A 26,036-nucleotide genomic window follows, 5' to 3' on the forward strand; every position below is an offset into this window, starting at 1 on the left:
AGCGTCCAAAACCCTGTAATTAAGTTTACAGTATCTCCCTTGACGGCCCACTTGCGCCGCCAGCGCGTTTCCATGACTATTTCGGTTGGAAAAACGAAAACGGATTTTAAATTTGAATCGGCCCAACTCTGGGAGTAGGAGGGGGCAGGGTGGTCTCGCGGTTTGCTTCCGGGTCACCGGCGGCCATTTTGTGGCGCTTAAGTGCTCGGGGAAGGGCGGCACCTCGCTCATTTGCTCGTGGCTGCGCGGAGATGGTGGTGAGCGAGTGAGGCCCTGTCCGCGCGCTTGAGACACGACCGCAGGTCCCAACACCTGCAGCCCTAACGGAAGAGGCTTCCCGCCGCTACTCCTCACCCCCACCCCTCTCGTCACGCGCCTTCTTCCCCCCCCCCACCCCCGTCACCGCTCCGCTTCTCCGGCGTCACCCCCTCCTCCCTTCCCTTCTCCCCTTTCCCCTCCCGCTGCTATGAGTTACGGGCGGCCGCCGCCGGACGTGGAAGGCATGACCTCGCTGAAGGTAGACAACCTGACTTACCGCACCTCCCCGGACACGCTGCGGCGCGTCTTCGAGAAGTACGGCCGCGTCGGGGACGTCTACATCCCCCGCGACCGCTACACCAAAGAGAGCCGCGGCTTCGCCTTCGTGCGCTTCCACGACAAGCGCGACGCGGAGGACGCCATGGACGCTATGGATGGGGCCGTGCTTGACGGGCGGGAGCTGCGCGTCCAGATGGCCCGCTACGGGCGGCCGCCCGATTCCCACCACAGCCGCCGGGGGCCCCCTCCGCGCCGGTACGGCAGCGGAGGCTACGGACGTCGGAGCAGGAGGTGAGTGGGGGGGGGGGAGAGAAGGCCCCGCGGCTTCTCCGGAGGCCAAGGCTGGGCGGGTGGAGGGGTGTATGGAAAGTGGGATCTTTGGCGTGTGAAGGTAGAGGGAGCGATTGTTGCGAGTAACTTGAGGTGGCAAACGAAAGGCCTGTGTTCTTTGCGGATCGCTTTGGCTCAGGTCGGCGGGAAAATACCCGGGCCACGTGATCCCCGAGGGCTAGGGATCGAATGGGCGGCGCGGAGTTTTCCCCTTTAGGCGTCATAAACGAGATCTGGCCGGGAAATAGCATTGTGAGTTTCTATTTTGTGAGTTGCTCAATTTTTGCCTTTAGTCTCAAATTCAATCCGCCCTTTTTTCTCCTTTCTCAATCCTTCCTCTAACCCGCCCGCTCTCCGCAGTCCTAGAAGACGTCGTCGCAGCCGGTCCCGAAGCAGGAGCCGCTCCAGGTCCCGAAGCAGATCGCGCTACAGCCGGTCCAAGTCCAGATCCCGCACACGATCCCGGTCTCGTTCCACTTCCAAGTCCAGGTCTGCCAGGAGATCGAAGTCCAAGTCCTCATCTGCCTCCAGATCTCGCTCCCGATCGAGGTCCCGGTCCAGATCAAGAAGCCCCCCGCCTGTTTCAAAGAGGGAATCGAAGTCGAGGTCCCGTTCTAAGAGCCCCCCTAAGTCTCCCGAAGAAGAAGGAGCTGTGTCATCTTAAGAATATGGTAACGTGTCTGGCGGCCTACTGTATTTGCATGCTGTATTGTAGCACTCTAGTGGGTATTGGGTTCTTGAGACAGGATTCTAGCGTAAGTAAATCCTAATGGGGCATGTTCGTTTCTGAGGAGGGCATTTTAGCTTATGGCTAATAAAATAAAATGCATTTTTTTACAGAGACTATATTTGTGTTTTGTTGCAATTAATAGCTTGCTTTTTAATATCTATTGTTTGAGACGCAACCTATTTCTGAAATGACTATTTCTTACTGTTCTTACCCAACATCTGCATTTTCCCCTTTAAAGCTGCGGTCTCCTGTTTGCTTAAAGAATATTGGCCAGTATTGCAGATTTTAACTGATTTGGCTGATCCTCCAGGGACCAGTTTCTGTGGGCGTGTATTGGAGCAGGTTTGTCTTTAAATGTTAAAGATACACTATCCTGTTAATGACCAATCAGTCCTGTGTTTACAATGCTGAACGGCATCCAATATTTTTAAAAGTGGAAGGTGAATTGCAAGAGCTAATGGAAATCAGTTTTATCTAAAGTACGATTGTGGGCTTCTAAGGATATGTAGGGTGGGGAAAATGGATAGTGTGTCTTTAACCTCCCTCAAATTGTTTGGTCCTGTTTTTTCAACGGAAGTGGGCCTAGGATTGTTAAGTTACACAACTATTTAATGACTCTTCAAGGTTTTGAATAAGAACTAATGCCTAATGTGAATTGGGCTGGATTCAGGTTAAGGGTAGTTCGATCTTAGCCCGACACTATGTAACATCAATAATGGAGATTCAACAGTATCAAAAAATTCTCATGCTGTCTACATTAGTATCCAGTATCATGGTGGGAGGTGGGCATTGCACATTTCTAAAACAGTGAGACAAGGCCAGTATTACTAGGAATCTGAGAGCATCCATAAAATATGGAGGACATACAAAGGGGTACTTTGCTGAACTATACCTTTTTCAAACCTAGATAACGTCAAAAACATGAGAAACCTACATAAAGGAAGCCTTGGAGGAAGTACGATCGTTTGAATCGCCAGTCCATTGGAGAGATCCCGGCACAACCAACCAGCTGTTGAAAAGGTTATTTTGTAACACTTTGTCTAACTTTTACTTTACTTTTGGGCCTCAAATGGCAGACTTTTACATTTATGTGCCATTTTGTTGCTATTATTCAAATTTCTTGTAATTTAGTGAAGTGAACGACTACAGATTTCATTATTGGCTTGGATATGTGAGGTAAAATTTTCGTTTTTGTTCATGTAGTGCTGATTTTGCAAATAAAAGTGATAACTAACTTGCTTCCTCAAGTTTATTAAAGATCTATGCAGCTGTGATATGCTGAATAGCTTAATGCTGTCCACATGCTCAATTTTTGCCTTTAGTCTCAAATTCTGAAATTTTTAATTCAAATGCATTTGCAAATACTTCGTTGAAATAGTATCTACAAGTCAAACGTTAAACTTTACAGCTGACAATTATTTTGAACAATTTGTTTTTATCAGACAAAATTCTAATCTCTTCTCTTATGTATTTTTGTGCACTAGGCGCAGTTGTGTAGCAGTTGAGTAATGCTGGTTAGCTGTTAAGGTGGCGTGTTGCAGTGCAGAGTGCTTGGCTGTTTCCTGTTTTCTCCTGATTGCTCCTGTAACGATGCCTTGTCGTGCAGAAACAAATGGCTGTCCAGTTAATTATAATTGCCTGACAACTGCACTTCCAGTCACCCGGGCCTTGCATAAAAATAACGGAGCATACAGTGAGCACATCTAGCTGGTGGTAAACACACCTTATTTTTTTCCAGAATGGTAAATTAGACCATCTACATATGTGAACTTGGATATAAACAAATGTAATGTTAAAAGCATTTGATTCATTCCTCTGTAAGTACTGATTTGGAGTATCTCTTACAACATTCTGTACTATAACCACTGTGTCTGTAGTTTAATAAAACACTTACTTGGTGTTCAGTTTTTTGAACTCTTATATCCTGACTCTGCTTTGTATGTTAGAAGCAAACAAAATCTGTCGTCCTATTTCAGAACAGTAGCTAATGTGTATTAACCTTCATTTATATATAACAAATCACATTTGGAGTACTTTTCCTTTGAAATTTGTATGAATTGTTCCAGATTTGCAGGATAGGAGTCAATAATGTATCTACAGTACACACTATATAGTAGAGCACACAGATGGGAATATTGCACATAAGTCATTGGAGGTGTTTTCTGGGTAGTGGATACATGAAGTAGGAAACTAAACTGACTAAGCAGAATATGCTATCTTAATGTGACAATGGCTGCACTAGAACTTTTTATAAACATGCTGTGTACATTTGACAGCTATGTTGGGGGGCAACTGCTACTTCACTGCTTAATGTCGGGGGAAGAAGACTAGGGGGAACCTTTGAAATGCAAGGAAAAGCACCACCTCATGGTGCCACATAACTCCATTTACTTAAGAGCAGGGATGGCCAAATGTGGCCCTTCAGATGTTTTGGGACTACAACTCCCATCATCCCTAGCTAACAGGACCAGTGGTCAGGGATGATGGGAATGGTAGTGCCAAAACACCTGGAGGGCCAAGTTTGGCCATGCCTGTTTAAACAGCATCTATTGTAAACTGGCTGAATGTACAGCTTGCTAGTATATCCAACCCAAATGTGTTAGAGGTAAATAACTTTTATTTTAAAACACATCAAAGCAAACCTCTTTTAAACAGTAACAGTAACAGGATCTGACTTGGTTGCTTTATTTGTTGTGAGGATCAGCATTTCAATAGTATGTCTCCCCGGAAGAGTAGAGCCTGCCAGTTGTTCCTTGTTGGCCTCAAAGGATTGCAAGGGCACACAGATGCTTTCCATTTCCCATTTGTGAAGCAGTCCTTCAATAGTCCAGTCAGCACTGAAAGAAACACCAGTCAGCACTTGAATCTTTATCATTCAATACCTAGGCTTGTGTAATCGCCAACGTATTTTAAAACTGGCTTCTCAGTAACACTTCAAGGTTACAAGTCACAGAACACCTTGTAAAAATACAGAAATTGTAATAAACTAATAGTGTGCACATTTCAGACCAGGGTCCATCAGTATGTCCTGTGAAAATGCTTGAAACAAAATACCAAAATGGGAAATTCGTAAGCATACCTTCTGATTTGATGTGTAGTCCAGAACTGAGCATGCTGATTCTTTGCCATTAGGTAGTGCACTGTACTTAGAACATCTTCAAAGTCTATGAAATAACAGAAGTATTTAATGCAATAATACTGTAAAGTGGTGGCATTTTACTTTTGTGCCTTTTTTACTTTGGTCTTTAAAAACCTAAGCTGCCATTTATTCCATGTTGGAGAAGGGATATAAATGTGTAGAAGTTTGTAAATTCTGTGCACTCTATTTTGCTGTACAATGGCATACTGTTATCAGAAGTATAAGTTGTAGTAACGTCTATTCTAAAAAGCCTCTTCTAAAAAGCCTCTTCATATAGGCTTTATAAAAAAATTCCTTCCAGTAGCACCTTAAAGACCAACTAAGTTAGTTCTTGGTATGAGCTTTCGTGTGCATGCACACTTCTTCAGATACACTGTGTATCTGAAGAAGTGTGCATGCACACGAAAGCTCATACCAAGAACTAACTTAGTTGGTCTTTAAGGTGCTACTGGAAGGAATTTTTTTATTTTGACTATGGCAGACCAACACGGCTACCTATCTACTACTGGAACCATATAGGCTTTGTTCTTTTAGAGTGTGGGGGGCTTTCATCCAGTTTTGCACATGAGTTCTGTCTGTTTTTCAGATCTTGACCCAAGTTTCTACAGAATGGGTAGTGAATGGGACTGCCAACCGCATCCTTGGACCATGGTTATACTGGCTTGGGCTAATGGGAGTTGGGGAACCAAAGGTTCCCCACCCTTGCAACAATATTATTTGTTTATCCTGCTGAATAAACGTACAACCATTGTATCTGATTCCCATTTCAAAATACTGTTCCCATGTGACACGTGCAGAAAAATATTACACTGTACATACACACACGTGTATCAGGTAGCTTTACATAGCCTTTACTGGTCTGGACTAATTTTTTGAAGAAAGCGCAGGTGGAATATTCTGCCTGTCTACCACATGCCAATAAAAGGCCACAGTGTATGTTCCCATACTGCCATGATAATGGTTATTTGCAGCTCCTAAGATTGTAAAAATTAAAATGATGACAAGCACATGAGTGAGGAAGGTGTGTTGCTGTCCTGTTTGTGTCAGGTGCCATCTAGTATGCAGAATTTTGCAGCCTTAAGACTGGCAGGTGCTCAATTCATTGTGCTATCACTTGAACAATTATTGAATCAACAGTATTATAGTTCATAGGGGAGTGGGCCATGGCTTGATGGTGTAGACACTTTGCAAACAGATGTTGGGATTTGGCTTCATTAAAATACCTTGGGTAATGAGAAGAGTTTGAAAAGTTCACTACATGATATCCACAGCAAATCGGAATAGATTACAAAATCCTCACAGCCAAGCCGATGAGACTTCAAAGTCCAGCAACATCTGGAGGACCTCAGGTTCTCCAGCCCTATAGACTAGTGCAGTGTTTCCCAACCTTTTTTGGGCAAAGGCACACTTGTTTGATGAAAAAAATCTCGAGGCACACCACCATTACAGCCCCGTGACATCAGCGCGCAGCGTCACGCCGGGAGGGACGCACGAAAGTGTAAGTTTCAATTTTTCCCCTCCCCCTTTCCGGGGAACCTCCAAGCTTTGGGGGTGGGGGGAGGAGGCAGCAAAGCGAGGGACTGAGGGACTCCTCCAACAACAAGGGTTGGGGAAGAAGAGAAAGGGCTATTCCGCTCCAGTCACGGGAGGGGAATATGTACTGGCCCAACTGGTGTGCGGTCTTCGGAAAGCGGGGTGCGGGAAGGAAGCCTAGGCTCGGGGTCCACCGACCTCGGCGGAGAAAGGCAACAACCGAAGCCTCCCGACGGTTTCGGGGGAGACGTTCAGAGCTTCCCTGGGAGTTTCTCAGCCTGCCTTTCGGAGGAAGAGGCGGAGGGGGCCTGGGGATGGCGGTGGCCTCGGCCTCGCCCTCCCTCCGTCCCTCTACCTTTGTAGTGGACGCGCAGGTTGTTCTGCGAGAGGCCGATGTAGCTGAATTTGTCCTTCGGGCTCCAGGAGCGCAGCAGCGGCGTCTCCTGCTCGTCCACGGCCGGGTAGAGCCGCTTGAGGTGCCGCTTGAGCTCCTTCTGCTGCTCGTTCAGGGCCGGGTCGCCGCCATGAGGGAAGGGCGCCGGGGCGCTGCTGCTGCTGCCGCCGCCGCTCCCGGCAGGCATGGGCCCAGCTGAGGCGGCGGCGGCTGTTGTGGTGGTGGCGGCGATAGCGGGCGGAGGAGGGGGCGGCGGGGCCGAGGTGGCCGGCGGCGGCGGGGGAGGCGGCGGCGGGTGGAGCAGGAGGGTGGCTGAGGCCGGTGAGGGAGTAGGGTTGCCCGGGGCTTGAGGAGCCGTCGCCGGGAGTTGCTGCTGCTGTTGTTGCTGCTGCTGCCCGGACATGCCGGCCTCCTCCTCATCCGCTGTCCCAAGTGAACTGAGAGGAGGCTTGAAAGAGGTGTAGTATAATATAAAACGGGAAGAGGAAGCCCCAAACCGGAGTGAGACCCGAGGAAGAAGGAAGAGGCGGCAAAGAGAGGCTCCGCTTCTTTGGCTGAGGGACCCGGCTGAGCTCGCGCGAAGGCGAGCAGGGGGGTTGGAAACAGACGGAGCCGATGACGAGCCGGCGCGTGCGTGCAGCGGCTGGCCTCGTAAGGAGCCAAGGGGCGGGGCTTCCTTTCTGAAGGAGCTGAGGGTGGGGGTCCTTCGGCGAAACGGCGCCGGCCCAGAGCGCTTCTAGGAGGCTGCCTTTGTGCGCGATGTTAAGCCCTCTTTCCCTCCCTCCAGCCCCGTGTCACCTGTGGAAAAGGGGGCTGGATCCAGTGACGCAACTCGGAAAACTGTTAGGGAAGCCAGAGCAGGAAAGTGAGTGGGGGGCGGCGGCGCCGCTTTAACCCACGTTTCCTTTTTGAAAGAGAAACTTAAGTCAGTGTTTCCCAACCTTTTTTGGACTCGCCCGCCTCCCTCCAGGCAACATCTCGCGGCACACCAGGCAACATCTCGCGGCACACTAGTGTGCCGCGGAACACCGGTTGGGAAACACTGGACTAGTGGTTCTCAAACTTTATTTTTACTACTTTTCTAACAGTCTTGATGGACTTTTTTACAAATTCAAACACACAAAATATTTTTGTAACTACAGTTTTCATTTCTGATGCGCTTCCAGCTTGAAGGGTTTTTTGTTGCTGTTCAATACCTGTATTTTTAAAACCACAGCATTATGAAAATAGTGGCCCCCAGGTCATTGCATTCTTATCCTGCTTAAGAATCTGGCCCTGATCAAAACTACATCCAAAAGAAAGTGTAGGACGAAGTTGCTTTTTTCACATAGACCTTTAGCAATAGAAAATGCTGACCAAGATGAGTAATGATCCAGAACAGCTTCATGTTGGCCATTCTGCTCTTGTCAGAAGGAAAACTGGAATATAAGAAAATGAATTCATTTTCTTATAATTGACTAATGATACTTAGTCTGATATATATTAATGAAAAGCAAATATTTGCTACTTTGCTAGATATTAAATACTTTGTTAAATTTCCATGAGTCACTAATTCAGTAATTTAAGAAAAGCTCCCATTTACTTTGAAAGTTGCTCTATCCTAGTATACTCTTGCAGTGCTTCAAATCAATGACTTACCATTTCTTTCATTGCAGAGCTCCCACACTTTGTGTTTTGATGATAGTCTTAAGACTAAGTGCTCCCGAAAGTTTTAGGAATTTCAATATATTAGAGACTAAGTCAAAGTTCATGTCAAATACTTAATTCACAAATACTCTAAGAATGACACCTGGACCTTTAAGCAGGAAGGAATATCCTTTTTTATTTTAATTTCCTTTGCTAGTTTCCACATCACTAGTATTTTACTGCATGGCAACTATTATCAGTGTACATAATTTGCATGTGGAACCACTTTTCCAATATTTGCACTGTTAACCACAGCCTCTGTGTAAAAAAATAGATATATAAATCAAGGGGAATAATATTTTCTTCACCAATTTGGATAACACACATGGCAGACAGGATTGGCCAAAGAGAGCTGAGAAACTACTCAGGTTTTTGTAGCCACCATTCACACCAATTTAATTTGGTGTCAAATTCTATGCTATGCTATCTTCACACGGATGCTCAGAACATGCACAGCAGTAGATAAAACTTTAGAATTACCTTCTGGTTCGAAAAAAACGTCGGATGCCAAAATAATGTCCACTGGAGGTAAGGCCAATAGACTGGGTGATACATGACCCCAGGTGAGTCCTATGACATATACTCCTGAGAGGTTATTCATCTGGCAGCTTCTTCGACAGTTGTCCAAACACTGAGGGGATTCAGCGTTATCTGACAATATAATTTCTGCTCCGCATTTTGCTGCCACTATCCCAGGAAGACTCACACCTGCTCCAATCTAAACAGTAAAAAATTATTTTTAACACCAAATACATGTGTAATGACTTCAGAACTTTAGTACAGTGTGGGTGTGTTTTTTCCTCATGATCATCGTTAACTGCTAAATGACACAAATGAAAACATACCAGCAGTTTACTCACTAGAAGCCTCTGTTTCATTGCACAATCCGATTTCTAAGGTCTTTTTCTACTTAGAACCATCCTAGAAAGCAGTAATTTAATCTTTGATTAAGTGTTTCCTTCAGAAACGAACTGTGTCATCAGTTGTGGTCTGGTCTACATTTGCTTGTTGCAGTTTTTAGCAGGAAAGCTTGAATGGGGAAGCAGGTATAATAGTGCATGGTCTGCTACCCTATTCATATGGTCCATGTCCCAGAGATTTATGGAACTAGGGATTCCTGAATACTATAGAGGATTTTCCAGTGGATAGAGTTGATCCTGTCAAAGCCCTCTCTGTTGCAGAGAGCTAGATAACATCTGAAGGGTCACACCCATGTGTTAAAAACATAGTTTTACTTTATTTTAAAATTATAATTTCATACTATAAACCTATAATCCAAGGTGCTGCATTTCCATGTGTGTTTTCAGGGCCTACCCTATTCCTGTGACTAATCTATTTTCACTTTTTAATTGTAACCAACACTGGGACCTGCTGGCAAAGGGCGGGTAAATTTTATAATGATGAAGATGATAATAAAATGATTACGATGATTTACCTCCAAAATTCTCTTGCCGCAGACTAGTCTTCTATGAAACCACACATATTGGGCCAGAACCACTGCACAGGGCCAAACGTACATGCCATATTGGGGATCAAGGACCTGAAAAAAGGACATCTTGCTGTAAAACATGGTTGCTTCAGAAACATCTTTTAAAGAAACATGATACAAGTGCATTTTAAGTTTTCATCAGTTTTCCTTTTTGTAATGGGATTTTTCATTAGAAATCACATACAGTGGTACCTCGGGTTACATATGCTTCAGGTTACATACACTTCAGGTTACAGACTCCGCTAACCCAGAAATAGTACCTCATGTTAAGAACTTTGCTTCAGGATGAGAAGAGAAATCGTGCTCCGGCGGTGCAGCGGCAGCGGGAGGCCCCATTAGCTAAAGTGGTGCTTCAGGTTAAGAACAGTTTAAGGTTAAGAACGGACCTCCGGAACGAATTAAGTACTTAACCCAAGGTACCACTGTACTGAGAGAGAGCTGCAATTGCAGTTGTGTCAAGGGGGAATCATACTTGTTTTGTAGAAGACAATTGTTTTTTTTCTTCTGGGTGTCCATAAAAGGAGTTGCTGTCATTGATCAGCTATACAGTGCCAGTGAAATTCAGTGAAGCAAAATGATGGTTGCTGGTTGCCAGGATAGAGACCCAACGTAACCAATTTAAAAAATGATGTAACACAACACCTGAGACCGTTAACTCTTATTTAGATTGCCAAGCAACACTACCATGTGTAATGACTCCAGGATTCATTAGAGTCTATGTAATCTAAAGCGCTGTTACAATCTTATACAAAAGAGGCTAGCAGCAGCATTGAACATTTGCACATTTTAAAGAATGTCAGTGTTGCCACAATTATTCCACCAGTAACGTTAACTCTTGTAACTTTATCATAGTTATAGTCAGTGCTTTTTTTATAAAAAAATGTTTAGGGGTACTCTCTTTTTGACTCAAGAAAATCACCATTTTATAGTTTAAATCAGGGGAAATAAATACAGTACAGTAAATGGACAAAAGCACAAAGATTCACAAAATATTTAGAGGTATGTGTCCCCCCAGAATGAAAGCACTGGTTTTAGCCAATGTCAAAAAAAGAAAAGATGTGTTATGGAAGTATTTGTCAACCTTACGTTGTATTTGCTAAATTAACACATAGAGATAAGAAGTCAAATTACCTATAAAGCACTTGTGCATAAAGGACAAATTCACAAACACACATACTTTTCCTATTCTTGCGGGGGCGCAATTAGTGCCAGCACTGTCCGGTAAGAGTTTGGGTGTAATCTTCGACACCTCCCTTTCCATGGAGGCGCAGATTGCAGCTATAACAAAGGCGGCATTTTTCCATCTCCGCCAAGCTAAGCAGTTGGCTCCTTACCTTTCTCGCCCTGACCTAGCCACTGTGATCCATGCGACGGTCACATCCAGACTGGATTATTGTAACTCGCTCTACGTGGGGCTGCCCTTGAGACTGACCCAGAAACTCCAGCGGGTGCAGAATGCTGCAGCGAGACTCCTTACGAGGTCTTCGCTGCGAGATCACATTCACCCGGTGCTATACCAGCTGCACTGGCTCCCGGTGGAGTACAGGATCAGGTTTAAGGTGCTGGTTTTAACCTTTAAAGCCCTATACGGCCTAGGACCCTCGTACCTACGGGACCGCCTCTCCTGGTATGCCCCACAGAGAAACTTACGGTCTTCAAATAAAAACATCTTGAAGGTCCCAGGCCACAGAGAAGTTAGGCTGGCCTCAACTAGAGCCAGGGCTTTTTCGGCTGTGGCTCCGATCTGGTGGAACACTCTGTCACAAGAGACCAGGGCCCTGCGGGACTTGACATCTTTCTGCTGGGCCTGCAAGACAGAGCTGTTCCACCAGGCCTTTGGCCAGGGCACAGCCTGACTCCCTCCCTCGCCAATCTTTGCGGAGCTCTGGCCCAATGGTTGCCAGTGGCTTGAATTAATTAATTTTATAATGAATGAGTTTAGAATGTTGTTTATGCTGTACTTTTGTACTGTTTTATTGTTGTTAGCCGCCCTGAGCCCGTCTTCGGCTGGGGAGGGCGGGATATAAATAAAAATTATTAATTATTAATTATTATTATTATTATTATTATTATTATTATTATTATTATTATTATTATTATTAACATAAATGCAAACTGTGCTGAAGTTTCAACCCAGTCTGGCACATCACTGAGGCATGAACCATACATAAACATGCGCAAATGGTCGAGACAGTGCATATATGCTGTGATTTGTTTAGTTGTGAGAGAGTAGAAGTGGCAAAGATCTGCAGAGCAAAAAAAAGCTTGAAATACAAAAGAGACTGAAAAAAATTCCTGAATTCATTGATTTGTCCTACAAAATGATCACCTGTACCTTACTTCAGTGATTCACAAATAATGGAACAAATTGTGCCAATGGATCACAGGAATATTATGGCAGAGCCATCAGATTTCCAGCTGCTGGTGAATGCTAAGGGAAAAAATCAGCATAACGGACTAACAGTGCAGTCTTGTACATCTCTACTCAGAAGAATGCTCCATTTAGTTCAATGGGATTTTTGCCCATGTAAGTGGGCACAAGATTGCAACCTAAGTGGTTTCCACTTTCAGATCAATACTTGAAATTTAAATAGTCCTGAACTAAGACGAAATGTCGTCATTGTTACCTCCTTGTCAACAGATTTGAAAAAAAAGCAATACTTTTCTTTTGCAACAGAATGTCCTGCCAAACCTTTGCAGGGAGGGACTAAAATAACAAGGCTACCTTTTCATCTTCACAATTCGTTTTATTTTAAAACGAAGCTTACCACACACACAAAATAAAAACATTTTAAAAATCCCATAAAATTGCCCTTAGTTTTCTCCTAGAGAAAACATGAAAACAACTAAATAAATTAAGCGGCTTTCATTAAAATGTCTCTAAGTGGCAAGCAACACCAAATGATTCGTGTGCAATTTACTAGTAAATGCAGACCCATCTGATACACATATTTCTGTATATGTATCTCCTGCCCCATATTTCTTCAGCTTTAAATTGCATAGTTCCAAATTTTGCTTCCTGCAAATACGCATTTAAAAAATGATGATGGATCAGCACCTCAGGAATAAGCACCACTAGCTGATCTCTTTCTTCTTCCTCCTCCTCCGGATGCTCTCCTGCAAACCTGTACTCCCTCACACTGAATTTGCATTCCGGCTCGCACATGGGAACCCTTTTCCCGGCAAGAAGGAAAGCTCCCGGTACATAGACAGACAACCATGAGGTGCTTCCTGAGCATTGGCTGTATCTTACTCGCTATGGACTGATGTCTAAGTGGACCATTCGCAGTCAAGAACGTTCAAGGCGTCTTCCGGCCAAGCACCCTATCGCAGCCAGTTACGAGGAGGGTGGGATTAGGAAAAGCAGCAGACGGGATGATGGAGTTTGTGCTGCAGCAGAGGTCCCTCGCCTTTTAATTTGTTTTATTCAGTCTTCATGGTTCGAAGTACCGCTGTTGGTTCAATTAATGCATTACTACTACGGAGTTAAAAAAATAATAAAAATAAAAACCTGATGAGGTGAAATGCAGCTGACTGATAATGGCCAGGAGCTTTCGTGGATCCATTTAGATGCATGGAAGTTTTTAGTTCTTGGTTCTTTTTAAAGAATGGACCTACTTCCATCCGATGCACGATATCAGGCACCTGTGATCAGACCCACGTTGCGACATGATCCTCATCCCTGCGCAGAGTCCGGTTATGTCTGGGTTGGACGCAAATAAGGAATGCCACATGTTGTTTCCAAGAAATATAAAGCACCTCACCCTGACTGAGCATATCCAGCACGCTTTGTCCATAATGCTGCAATCGTTTGCACACTTGCTGGGACTGAGCCACTGACTTTAAGTATGATTCAACATGCATTGTTTAACCATCTCCTCGAGCGATGGTTGCAGCCTTTAATGCGTCTCTTTCTTTCCTGGAAGGGGTAACTGTCGTGTAGCAAAAACGAAGGGTGGGATTCGACGAAGTTCTACTCAGAGTACACCTACTGAAATTAACTTGAAATTAATTTGTTCTTGCATTTCAGTGGGTCTCCCCTGAGTTGAATACCACCCAAAGAGTTGTGTGTGTCCCCTTATGAACACATGCATTGGGGCAAAAGCTTTCGTGACCTCAAGGCCGCTTCACGGTGCATTTGAGGAATCTCGAGTCCACGAAACCTTATGCGTTAGGATTAGGTCTTCACGGTGCCACATGCCTGTGTTGATTGTTTCTCTTCTTTCAGCCTCTCCTCTCTTACAATCCAGACCGACATTGGGAACAGGCTTTCTGACTCACGCCAGCCAGCCACATCTTATGCACCATTCCTCCCTAAACGGCAGTGCAGTTCCTGTATTTTTTTTTTAATAATAAAAACAACAGAAACGGCAAGAGCCTGCCACAACTTTTGCACATTTCACTGCGGCGACGCAGCCCCTTGAAAGGTGGGCGATTGACTTCTCAAGATGGCGGAGGCTGAGGCGGCGCCGCTTCCTCCGCCTCCTCCAATCCTTCCCTCTCGGCGCCCTCTTTCCGCTGCCAGAGTCATCCAATCGGCGCTGCCTGCGCAAGGGAGGGCCGAGAAGCGCCGGCCAATGGGAAGGAGTGATGCCTGGAGCGAGGCTGAGGAGGCAGCGGCGTTTGGCAGCGGAGCAAGGAGGCGCGGGCGTGAGGTTTCTGGAAGCTGCGGGGCGCTGCTCCTTCGGGCGGGGTGTCTCCGCGGCGGATCCGTAGCCTGAAGAGACGGCGGACCAAGGAGGAGGAGGAGACGGCGGCGGCGAAGGCGCCGGCAGCGGGAGCATGAACCACAAGAGCAAGAAGCGCATCCGCGAGGCGAAGCGGAGCGCCCGGCCGGAGCTCAAGGACTCCCTCGACTGGACCCGGCACAACTACTGCGAGAGCTTCCCGCTTAGCCCCGCAGCCTGCAAGGTGAAGCGGGCGCGGGGAGGTGAAAAGGGGCATGAAAATGGCGGGGAGGGAAGGGGGAGAAGGGCTGTGGGGCGCAGGGAGTCGGGGAGAGGCTCAAGGCCGGATCCTGCGTGAAACCGGCAAGGTTAGGCAGGTGCCAGTCCTACCTAGGGGCAAAGGGGCTTAACCCACAACAGCCACCCCGTGAACGCGTGCCCGTTTTCCTTTTGATTCATCATAAAACCACATAGGGTGTGTGTGTGTGTATACACACACACTGTATATAATGTGTATACAGGTATGGGGAAAGCAGAAGTCTTGTGATCCCTTGAAGACTAAGGTGTATTGTGGTGTGAACTTTCCTGGACTGGAACCCGCAATCACCAGAGGCTGCTTGTATGCACTTGCATGCTTCACTTAACTCCGTGGCGCAAGCTGATAGATGTCAGCTTAGAAGCAAGCTACTGTACATTGTTCAGTGGGGTCTCCTTTCACGTGAATGGGGATAAAGCTTTAGTCTTGTCAGTGCAACTGTTGCTGCAGATTTGAGGTTTTTCCCATTGGCATTTTAAAAAAAGTACTTTGCAAGAGCATAAGCTCTTTCCCTATTTTCTTCCATTTTTGTCCTGCTTTCTCTGACCATGGAACCTAAGGTGGCATATAAGTGGTTTGCCAGGCGGTGTCAGACTGAACACCTCCATAGCTTCAGCTATGTGCCTTCAGAGCACACCCTGGGAACAGAAAGCCGTTTGGGACTGTCTTGCCATCCATGGTTCTTTATTTTATATGGTACAATGACCCAGAGAGAGTGAGCTTATGAGTATGCTGTGAAAAGTGGTAGAACACTTGTTGCTGGAGATCTGGGAAATAAATCGGTTGTTAACTCAAGAACATCTGTATTCTCAAGAAACTGTACAAATCTTGTCTCAATAGTTTTGGAACAAGCAACACAAAGCAGAACTTGTTGTATACAGCATTCTAAATTTGCCAGGTGCCAAGAACAGTTGTAACCAAGTGAAGATGCCCAAGCGCCAGGAGGTTCAAGCCTGGGGATTCTTGGATCTTGACTGTCTTCACACACTAGCAACACATCCAGTTGAATTCTATCCATTATATTTATCTGCACATATAGAATGAATTTTAAGAATCAAAAAGTGTTACTGAAAAATACAACTTTTGAGTTGTCTGGCACAGCTGCCAGAAATGGCAGCTAGACATTCCGTTTGGGCGACTGTAATCCTGGTTTAAGGAGTCATTTGCTTCCTAGTGTATATATCTGAGTTTTTAACACTGAATAAGTTTCCTTATGTAACATAGAATCCTGTGTCATCTTTACAGTGGGTAGTTATCAAGGAGACATGAATCTAAGGCTTCTGGTCTCGTTCTATTTTTTGTATCTGTAACTCTACTCTCGGAGTGGAAAGCAACCATTTAAAATTCAAATCATAAGCACACCAAAAATAGTCTGTTTCCAAGAATATTATGGACCATAAAATTACTCTTAATGTGCAATCCTCTGCACATTGAACTTGGTGGGGCTTCTGAGCAAATCTCCATATGATCAGGCTTCATGTGTTGCAGATGTTTACAGATCTGACTGTTTGACATAACTTGGTTATCTTGAAACTTTGGAATCTTTATGGTGTGACATAAATGTAGGAGGGGGATCTGTTGATGTGTGTTGAAATACAAAGTAATATCTTATCTTAATGCATAGCAATTTAGACATGAAGAGGAATGGAAATTTCCATTCAAGTACTTCACTATTAGTACAGAGAACTTTTAGCTGTAGCAAGAATCTTGGGTGACTTTGGATTAAGTTTTCTCTATCCCTCTGATTTCACTCATTGCTTCATGGTGATGATTCAGGTATACTTTTCAGCAATTAGGATATTGTTAGTGCTGTGCCTTATTTTAATGAGGAATAAGAATAGAATCATTTAGAACTGCATGTTTTCAGTGTAGAACAAAATTTATGTGTTTTGAAGCTTTCCTATCTAAAGGAATTGTCTAACTGTAATTGTCAGTTTTATTGCTATATTTTAAATTCCTTTGTACACTGAGGCTGTATTTGTTTATCTGAGTAAGTCCTGCTGAAATCAATGGGGCTTCCATTTGAATAGACATGTATATGGTTGCACTGTTAAAGTGTTGTAGAAATTATATTAAAATAATTATTACCATACACAGTGTTTTTCCTTGAGGGTGCCAGTTAAGGACTAGAATCTCTTGTATTTCATTAAGCATATCAGATTATCTGGCCATTTAAAAACATATTTTTAAAAGTGTGGATCACATAGTGCTATTACTCAGATGCATTCAGAATAAAATCCACTGCCTATTGGTTGCCTGGATGAGTCTATGTGCTTGTAGAACTAAGGAATATTTTTTTGGGTTGCTGCTTAATGCATATTTCTTATTGATTGGTTCATTCAGTATAAGGCTTGCTCTGCACTTGTTCTGTGGATCTTAACATGGTCACTATTATTCTGCAGTATTAAATGTGCATTATCCTGCATTGAGAACACTTTATCCATCTTTCAGGACAATGTGGAAAGGGCAGACGCACTCCATTTGTCAGTGGAAGAATTTATTGAACGTTTTGAGAAGCCTTACAAGCCGGTTGTCCTCTTAAATGCTCAGGCAGGATGGCCAGCTCAAGAGAAATGGACCCTGGAGCGTTTGAAACGCAAATACAGGAACCAGAAATTCAAGTGTGGGGAGGACAATGATGGGTATTCTGTCAAGATGAAAATGAAATATTACATTGAATACATGGAGACCACGCGGGATGACAGTCCCCTCTATATATTCGACAGCAGCTATGGAGAGCACCCGAAGCGTAGAAAACTCTTGGAGGATTACAGGGTGCCTAAGTTTTTCACAGATGACCTGTTCAAGTATGCAGGCGAGAAGAGAAGGCCACCTTACAGGTATAAACTGGTTATTTGATGCCTCGGGATAGAAACAGCAAAGGGCAGTGATTTTTAAACAGATGCACAGTCCATCAGGGGTCCAACATTTTCCATTTTCCCTGCATATACAGCATAGGTGCGCCAGAGTTGTTTTTATTTCAGAACTTTCACTAAAAGTTAACAAAAAACATAATAGGGAAGAGCTAATGAGAAATGGAGAGACATAAAAGACCCATATTTTACAGAAATGACCTTGTACTTCCTATGCCAACGCCAGATGTTCCTCCTCACTCCTACTGTCACCCTTTTGGTGACAGTACGCATTTATGCATTTTTGGCTTACATTCTTTGCAGTGCATTTTCCTTAGCTTATAAATACTTTTCATAGCTACATCTCAGGGTAATCGGGTTCCTTACTTTTGGAGGGGGTTTCCGCAGTTTCACACTTGTACCATGTTAACATATTTCAGTAACAAAATTATGGTACAGATCATTGGTTCCCAAACATGCCCCCCACAGAACTGTGCTAAGTGCTACATAATTTCCAATTGATTTTTTGTTGCTTCTTTTATTTCTTTTACTATATTTTGCTATATTACAATATTTGCATTACATAGAATTCCAAATTGCAGTACAATATGAGAAATAAAATTAAAATGCCCCAGTCTCTTACACCTTCCTTTTTCAAAAGGTATTCTAACTTCTTCATTTGGGTAAAATTGCCTTCTGTCTTGCCTTCTGTAGGCTTTTTTTTACCATTTACTATTATTATTTATTAGATTTGTACACCGCCCTTAATCCATAGATCTCGGGCAGTTCACATTATGCTGGCATAATCATAAATTTTAATTTAATTTTTATATGCCATCAACCTTTTAATTGCCTTTGTAACATTTCTATGGAGACGTCTCCCCAGGTTCTGGGATAACTCAGCCAGCTGGGTTGAAGAAGGGTTCGTCTTGGATGGGAGGCGGAATAATGCAGTTTCTAGTTAAATGAATAGCAGGCTGGGAAAGGCCTCCGGAGAGCTTGGAGAAAGCTGCTGGTTAACCTAGGCAATATTGAACTAGTGGTCTGACTTGTATAGAGCAACACAATTTTTATCATTCTTTCATCTCTTTGCTTTCATCTCTCCTCAAATACAAACAAAAGATAAAGCAAACTTATCTCAGACTGCTTTGGAAATGGAAAGAAAACACTTGCTTTTGAGAAACACGTTAAGGAAAATAGCGGAGTTGTTTGTAACCCTGCTGGGTTTTTCCCTTTGTGCAGATGGTTTGTGATGGGTCCTCCTCGATCTGGTACAGGCATCCACATTGACCCTTTGGGAACCAGTGCCTGGAATTCCTTAGTCCAAGGATACAAACGCTGGTGCCTCTTCCCTACCAGCACTCCCAGAGAGTTGATCAAAGTGACTCGTGAGGAAGGAGGGAACCAACAAGATGAAGCCATCACTTGGTTCAGGGTGATATATCCAAGGACTCAGCTCCCCACTTGGCCTTCTGAGTTCAAACCCTTGGAAATTGTGCAAAAACCAGGAGAGACTGTTTTTGTACCAGGTAAGGGCTTTTATTAAGTTTTGTGCTGAAGAGAAGTTATAGAAGATACACTTCTGGTGCAGTATCGAAGCCTGGACAGATGCAAAGCAAAGTGTCATAAGATTCTTCTTCATAGATTCTATTATGTTAGGCTGTGTGTGTTGAGCATAGCAAATGTGATGGGAGGTAATCCTGAAATAATGTATACTTCAGCAAGGCAACCGAGATGGAGATGTGCTAAACCTTTGAAGATTAGGAAGTGGGAGGAAGCCCCTTGAATAATGTCCTTTCAGTTCCGAGCAGATTAACTGGCACAATAGGCGAGATAATTTGTCAGCTTTGAGACTTCCACGGTGAAAGGGAAGCAGAAAACGAAAGTGGACAAGTGGACTCCACTTGATCTTGCTTCTTAAAATCACTTTTGCGTTGCGTCTCTAACAAAAGGCCTAGCACCTCTTGTCACATCTGTACAAACCTGCATCTCTCCAGAAAAGGTATATGAAGCAGGGAAGCAAACACTTGGACCCTCATTTCAATTGGTTCCTTAGGGAAATAATCTCTCTCCTTCTGCCTCCAACTTTTAATTTCAGAAACTCAAGTACATGGGTATTATGGTCTCTGGCAGGTTGGGGCTGACCCAGTAGCAAATACTGGTTCTGTGATCTGTGGACCAGATCAGGTTTTTGGCTTTTAAATGCACACTTCTAGGACGTGAGCCAGATGTCACATAATAACCAGACTGGAGTAGGCCTCCGTCTCTTGTGTTTGGGGGGTTTTTGGTCAGTTGACAATTGTCTTTGTAGAACTGTTGATTCTGTATCAGAAATATATCACAGTCTTCAGTTAGCATGAGTTGCCTTGTCAGTTTCCCTTACAAACTGTTTTTGTCTTAGGTGCTTATTCCTTTCATAAGAAATGTGTAAATGTAATCAATTGATCATGTCTTTAATTGTAGCTTCATATGTGAGGGAAATTAATATTCTCATCATAAAAAGTCAGATCTTAAAAATAGATCTCTGGTATTTGACACAGAGTTTCTGTGCAACATAGATTACATATTAAGTATGCCACGAACAGTGGAGGAAACAGAATTCCATTCTTCTGTGACTCCTTTGTTCTTTTAAAACCATACTGAAGCAAAACAAAACAGTTTTGTTTAAATACAATAGTTTTATTTAGTTGAAACAATAAGATCCCAAATAAAAACCAACCTATTGTGCTTCCATTTCATTTATCATTTAAAGTTCATTGCGTCTTCTGTCTTACTTGATATATTGATTGGATGCTGGGGCTAACAGCCCAGCCTTCCACAGATTTATTTGGAAGCAAGTCTCACCATGTTTGGTAGGACTTCCAAGTAAGTGAACACTCTAAATCCTATTGAACCCAGTGAGGCGTACTTCCAGGTAAATCTGCAAGGGACTGGACTGCATCACATGTTCTCTCTGTGGAGAACATATAGAGTAGGTCCAGATGAGCCCTGACCATCAACCATGCTGGCTGGGGCTGATGAGATTTGTAGTGTAAAATATTTGGAGGACACCAAGTTGGGGAAGGCTGTCCTAGAAGGATGGCTCATCAGGTGAACAGTCCCAGAGTATAAGGAAACCCTTTTATTTCATCCACTGTTTGCTAAGCAGTCCCTTTTCCTCCTCTTATGTAGTGTCATGCTCTGCTGCTCTGAATTTTCTTCATCGATGTCAATCAGGGGTTGATTTGGGGACAAAAATACTCATTTTCATTCCCATATATGGGTTTGCTTTATTTATAAATTTATACCCTGCCTTTCCTCCCAAACTAGGTTGTTTTTTTTCCTTTTTCAGTTTGTTTATAAGGCAGCAGGATACTGTTCTTCATTATTGTTTTTATGGTTGTAAGCCTTTGGTCTACATACTTCTTCTCTGTCCTCCGTGTCAAGGAGGAAGATTTTGACATTGTTCAGATTCACTTATCTCAGCTTGTCCTGTTGTAAAGACCAAGGATTGCAGCTTGTAACAAAGTTGGTTGTCGGTTTCAAAACAAGCCAGCTTCAAACCCTGGTTTCTGAAACTCGCTTTTTAAGCTAGTCAGGGTTTTAAGAACATTTTCCTGTTCCAGTGAAAGTAAAATGAAATGCTGCTGAAGTTGCCCTCTTGACTGTGGGGAGGATGGGTTACATTAGTCTGAGCCACACAACTCATGCACATCATGCTGAACACTGCATGGTTTATCACAATGTGTGAAGATGACCACTGTCTAGGAACTGGGGTTGTTTATAAAAGCAGGAAAAGTCTCAACTTGTTTTTGTTGTCTGCTAAAGCCTGGCCTGAAGTGATTTAGAAAAGACCCCATCCCTGAGTTTCTTGCACATTACCGAATACTTGGGCAGTAGCTTTTGCAGAGGGCCTTGCCGACCTCTCACTACATTTTAGAAAGCTGAAGAAATTCTCCCTTTCCTCACACCTTTAAGGCAGAGGTGGCTGCCATTTTTGACCAAGTTTGTAAACCTTTGTGTTTATCCCAAGACATTATTGGAATGAGTATTGTACAGGAGACATGGGTTTCAAAGATGCTTCTTATACACCTCTGTTTCCAAACATGCTCTTCCCTATTTTCAAGCCTACATTTAAAAATAGCATAGTTAATGTGCTTCCTTCAGTTGGTTGCTTATAACCTTATGTGGTGTTGCATTTGTAGGTGGCTGGTGGCATGTAGTTCTCAATCTTGACACAACTATTGCTGTCACTCAGAACTTTGCCAGCTGTACAAATTTCCCTGTGGTGTGGCACAAGACAGTAAGGGGAAGACCAAAATTATCAAGAAAATGGTACAGGTGAGAGATGTGATCATTACTTCTGTGGTTTCCCAGATGCTGGTGGTACAAGCTAAATGTTGCTTCCTGAGTACACTTGGGATGATGCTTGACAGAATATCTGAAAGACAGAAGTGATGAAGGTGTAGTTGTTTTTGCATTTTGGAAAAAGGTTGTGGCTTTCTAATAGCAACATCTTGCATGTGGTCCAGAAGGAGAATTAGGCTTCTGGATTTCAAGATTCAATAAGGTGACTCAACTGTGTTTTAAAACATATAGTTTAAGACAGGGAATGCATTTGAACACTTTGTTTAAACTTACAATTACCAACTATCAAATAAAAATGCTAGTTCAGTAGTTGAAATGTATTATCATGGTGAAAAAGGAGCATCAGTTAAAGTTATTCTAGAAACAGATGCATTCTCACTCTGTTGTGAGTACTCATTTCTCAGATTACCTATGTGAGTAGTCTGATCTGGCTTCCCATTGAACTGATCAAAAGGGAAGGCCCATCTAGCCCAACATCCTGTTTCTCATTTTCGCCTTTCAGATTCCTTTTGAGACGCTTACAAGCAGGACATATGGGCAATAGCCCTCTCCTGTTGTTTCCAGCAACTGGTATTTTTGGTGGCAAGCTCAAAGTTGCAATGGTTACACTGACGGGAACAGGCTAGCTTGAACTGTTGAATGAATTTGGATCACATTTAAGCAGCATATTGGGAATTGAGAACATCTGTATCCCATTTCTTATTTTACCTAGATACTGTACATGAGAACCCCAGTCAATATTGTTAAATTACTTTTAATAAACGCTCCAAGTTGCATGTAAACACAGACTCCAGAATTGTAGCTGATGCATTTGGCTAGTGAAATAGTCTGCTGTGTCATACGGGCAGGTGCAAAATGTACAATAATGTTGCCATCTGCGTGTATATCCATTAGTTTGTTTGCCAACAAATATTTCTTGAAAATTTGTCTTCAAGGGTCCTAAAACAGGAACATCCTGAGCTGGCTGCACTAGCAGATTCTGTTGACTTACAGGAATCAACAGGCATTGCTTCTGATAGTTCTAGTGATTCGTCCAGCTCTTCAAGTTCCAGTTCTTCAGACTCTGATTCAGAGGTAAGTTACTACATCAGACATGCCACATGTTGTCATGGGTGGGGTTGTATGACAACAGTTATGGAGTGGGGGATGTTGACTTTCAGGTGGTGTGCTTTAGCAAAAATGATTGCATCACTAGTCCTGGTCCTATCTATAAATGGTTTCTATATTCCCCAACCCCTGCAGATGATCTAAAAGGTTTTGATGGTCAGTAGTATCAACAAGTGAATCTTCAGCAAAAGGTGGCAGTGTGGGATGTTCCTGTTCAGGGTCAACCACCACATTTTTCATTTCCCTCCTCTTGAATAGACAGCAACATTCTGTGGGCAGTGAGCACACTCAGTCACCATTGAGCTATGCTTGTTTTTTTCTTCTTTTGTACATGTGATATGCCACTGTAAGATCTAGGGAGTTGAAAAAGTCAGTCTCCAGGCACAGTCCACCAAGGAATACTGAAGTGGCTTAATTTCCAAATCTTGGGCCAAAGCCCAACTGATATGGGCCCACCTCCAGGAATGACTAGATTCTAGAGGTGTAGCCATCATGTTCAAAAATGAGACTTAATTGCATTCTACCCCATCTTTGGACATCCAAATAGGAATATAATAGCCTCTTAACAGCTCAGATTCTAGGAGCCTCGTAATCACTTCAGATGTCACCATGAAATAATGCTGTTCCTCAGACAATGTAGACGTTATTACTAATCAGTGATCAGAATTGCTGTTTTGATAGTCAGGATTTATTACTGCCATTTCTTGTTTAGTGTGATTCTAGCTCTGAGACAGAAGGAATGATGCATAGAAGGAAAAAGCGAAGGACATGCAGCATGATGGGGAATGGCGATACAAGCTCCCACGATGACTGCGTGAGCAAAGAGCGCAGCTCCTCCAGGTAACCCAACAAATTATGGAAACTAATCAGATTTGTGGGGCTGGGCTGCTAATTGCAGACAAGGAGAGCATAGGGGAGTTGTCCATAAAGGGAGGGAGCTTCACCATGTGCTTGTAACCCACCTCACCCCACACATCTCCTTTCTCATTTCTAATGCTCTAAACTGGGACTTCTATTTATCAAAAGTGGCTAGATTTCTTCACTTTTGATTCATTTTGATTGCTTGTCCAACTCAGAACTCCTAACCTTGAAAATGGTAATGTTATTGAGGTATAAAAATCCTAGGAGAGAGAATCAGATTCCATGCTTATAGGGGTGTTAAGTGAGACTTGAATAGCTAATCCTATCTTGGAAGAGACTTCTCAGGTTTTTTGTAGTTTTTTGTAGCCTTGTATCTCTGGTGTTGATGATGTTGATGTTCAAATAGTAGGTCAGAGCTTATGCCTGGTAAGCTTCCAATGGTGGGTGGTAGGTAACAAAGGAAAAGAAATGGTGTCTCTTGTACCACTGGGTCATTCTTCAGAGGCAGCAGGTGGATCATACTATCTGTTGGTGGATCCTGTTGATATAAAGCTTAGGAGTTTCTGCTTTTAAGACAAAAAAGTGGATCTCTGAAGAGCTGTTGTCCTGCTCTTGGTAAGGCTTGTGGCTGAGGTAAACATCTTAAGATGGCATCTCATCTCTCTTGCTTGTGTGGTTTGAAGGCTAGCAGGATGGGAATTGATGGGTAATTAAAGGCTCTTTCCCAGCTATTTATGTCAGTACTTTTCTCAGATAGTCATATGATTGGCTAGCCACTTCTGATTCTGCTGCAGAAAATGTTGGAGCTACTTCCAAGAAGCTTGAGGTGCATTAGATTCTCTATGAAAAGTTTTTTTTTTTACTGCCATCTTACATAAGCTAAAAGATGCATGCCCTGACATGACAGGAAGTTGTGTTTTTATTTTTGTTGTTATTTTTGACAGGATTAGGGAATCTTGTGGAAGCCGTGCTCATCCCTGAAAGATAACAAGACCCATCTAAAGGCAGTTGCAGCCAGCCAACAGTCTTCTATTCTTCCTGTCAGCTGTATGCTTGGAGCTTTCTCAAGTCTTCACCACTCCTTTTTATTATTTTTTAAATCCAAACTTCTACTTGCCATTACCTGCTGACTTCTTGCTTACTAAAGGAGAAAACTAAAGATTTCTATGTTCTCAAAACTTTCTGCACTCCATCAAACAAGCTTTGTTATACATCAGAAGACAATGCTGCCCTCTGCAAGGCTGTGCTGTGGATCACAACTCTGTGCAGTCGGCAAAAGAAAATGGGGAATATCTATTCAAAACGTAATCTTAAAAATAAGCAGGTAGCTCCTGAAAGCCTGTGTCAAGTTCCAACATTGTCATATGTTTACAAGTTGAGTTCTCGTGCACTACAACTGGAGGTCAGAACTATCACCTCTGCTGCGTGTAACTAGTCAGCAGATCCTTTAACTAGAGCACAAAAAGAGACACTGTGTTAACTGTATCCAACTAAGTACCCTTCTGTTGTGTAAAAAATGATCACCCTGTAAGAAGCACCTTTTTGTAATTCTTAATTTGTTGATGACACCAAACCAACCATGGACTAATAAGATTTGTGAGATATGTAATGTGTGAACCAGCAGTCCATTTCCACAATTACATATGCTTTCTATTTTAAAGAAAAGCTGCTGGATTTTGCAGTAAGTTTGTAAGTTTGCCCCAGAAAAAGTAGGTATGGAAGAAGCTGTAGTTGCCTCTTTTACCTCTCCCTGTGGGAGCTTCTGGAAACATTATATGAAGGTAAAGCTTTTTTATATGGAGTGTATGGAGTCTGAAAAAATACAATAAAAAACCCATTTTATGAAGAACTGCTTCTCTGCAGCCCAGAAACTTCCTACTCGTATCTGCTGTTGTAATATGGCAGGTATTTTTACGTGTGTGTGTTTTGTCTTGAAATAAGATGTGGTTGTGTGTATCTTAAGGTAGCTGTATTCTTTCAGGATATGTTGCTGCTTCAAGGTTTTTTGTTTCGTTAATGGAGATGGGTGTTATGTGTTAAGATGGGTT

General features: G+C 43.3%; 3 protein-coding genes across 15 annotated transcripts in view; 2 read left to right on the forward strand and 1 right to left on the reverse strand.

Moving 5' to 3' along the window:
* The first annotated feature begins 187 nt into the window (after positions 1 to 187).
* SRSF2 (serine and arginine rich splicing factor 2) lies at positions 188 to 3,517 on the forward strand. Of its 8 annotated transcripts, none has more exons than XR_014005648.1 (4): positions 188 to 828; positions 1,228 to 1,538; positions 1,836 to 1,939; positions 2,505 to 3,517. XR_014005648.1 is itself a non-coding variant. In XM_081185454.1 (3 exons), exons 1-2 carry the CDS (start codon positions 467 to 469, stop codon positions 1,529 to 1,531), a joined length of 666 nt encoding a protein of 221 aa, XP_081041580.1. In that variant the 5' UTR covers positions 188 to 466; the 3' UTR covers positions 1,532 to 1,538; positions 1,836 to 3,517. The 8 variants fall into 8 exon arrangements, 3 of the variants coding, with proteins under 3 accessions (XP_081041580.1, XP_081041578.1, XP_081041579.1); XR_014005651.1 differs by having other exon boundaries at positions 189 to 828; positions 1,228 to 1,939; positions 2,505 to 2,617; positions 3,082 to 3,517; XR_014005652.1 differs by lacking the exon at positions 1,836 to 1,939 and having other exon boundaries at positions 191 to 828; positions 2,505 to 2,617; positions 3,082 to 3,517.
* Positions 3,518 to 4,194: 677 nt separating this feature from the next.
* On the reverse strand, positions 4,195 to 13,543 carry METTL23 (methyltransferase 23, arginine). Of its 2 annotated transcripts, none has more exons than XM_081185451.1 (5): positions 13,457 to 13,543; positions 9,785 to 9,889; positions 8,830 to 9,067; positions 4,677 to 4,761; positions 4,195 to 4,434 (listed from the first exon to the last, which is right to left on the reverse strand). In XM_081185451.1, exons 1-5 carry the CDS (start codon positions 13,460 to 13,462, stop codon positions 4,245 to 4,247), a joined length of 624 nt encoding a protein of 207 aa, XP_081041577.1. In that variant the 5' UTR covers positions 13,463 to 13,543; the 3' UTR covers positions 4,195 to 4,244. The 2 variants fall into 2 exon arrangements, with proteins under 2 accessions (XP_081041577.1, XP_081041576.1); XM_081185450.1 differs by lacking the exon at positions 13,457 to 13,543 and adding an exon at positions 12,897 to 13,060.
* An 870-nt stretch (positions 13,544 to 14,413) lies between these two features.
* The window catches only part of JMJD6 (jumonji domain containing 6, arginine demethylase and lysine hydroxylase), a 79,493-nt gene continuing 67,870 nt past the window's right edge, over positions 14,414 to 26,036 (forward strand). For 3 of the 5 annotated variants that reach the window (XM_081185415.1, XM_081185414.1, XM_081185416.1), the window contains exons 1-6: positions 14,417 to 14,749; positions 17,273 to 17,661; positions 18,916 to 19,202; positions 21,858 to 21,993; positions 22,956 to 23,094; positions 23,840 to 23,967. In XM_081185415.1, coding sequence (XP_081041541.1) covers positions 14,621 to 14,749; positions 17,273 to 17,661; positions 18,916 to 19,202; positions 21,858 to 21,993; positions 22,956 to 23,094; positions 23,840 to 23,967 — 1,208 coding nt within the window. In that variant the 5' untranslated portion in view covers positions 14,417 to 14,620. Of the gene's footprint in view, positions 14,750 to 17,272; positions 17,662 to 18,915; positions 19,203 to 21,857; positions 21,994 to 22,955; positions 23,095 to 23,839; positions 23,968 to 24,932; positions 25,838 to 26,036 lie in introns of those variants that run through there. The other 2 variants (XM_081185413.1, XM_081185412.1) reach the window with 2 other exon arrangements.

Source organism: Podarcis bocagei, assembly GCF_964188305.1.
Source record: "Podarcis bocagei genome assembly, chromosome: 2".
Lineage (NCBI taxonomy): Eukaryota > Metazoa > Chordata > Lepidosauria > Squamata > Lacertidae > Podarcis > Podarcis bocagei.

What these genes read in the sequence shown, in the direction of transcription:
- SRSF2 (XM_081185454.1), top strand. Translation starts at nt 467, where the DNA reads ATGAGTTACGGGCGGCCGCCGCCGGACGTGGAAGGCATGACCTCGCTG. An exon ending in TACGGACGTCGGAGCAGGAG is followed by an intron (nt 829 to 1,227) that starts GTGAGTGGGGGG and finishes CGCTCTCCGCAG; the next exon opens with TCCTAGAAGACGTCGTCGCA.
- METTL23 (XM_081185450.1), bottom strand. Translation starts at nt 13,004, where the DNA reads ATGTGCGAGCCGGAATGCAAATTCAGTGTGAGGGAGTACAGGTTTGCA. An exon ending in TAGTGGTGCTTATTCCTGAG is followed by an intron (nt 9,890 to 12,896) that starts GTGCTGATCCAT and finishes TCCTTTTTTCAG; the next exon opens with GTCCTTGATCCCCAATATGG. An exon ending in ACTACACATCAAATCAGAAG is followed by an intron (nt 4,435 to 4,676) that starts GTATGCTTACGA and finishes TGTTTCTTTCAG; the next exon opens with TGCTGACTGGACTATTGAAG.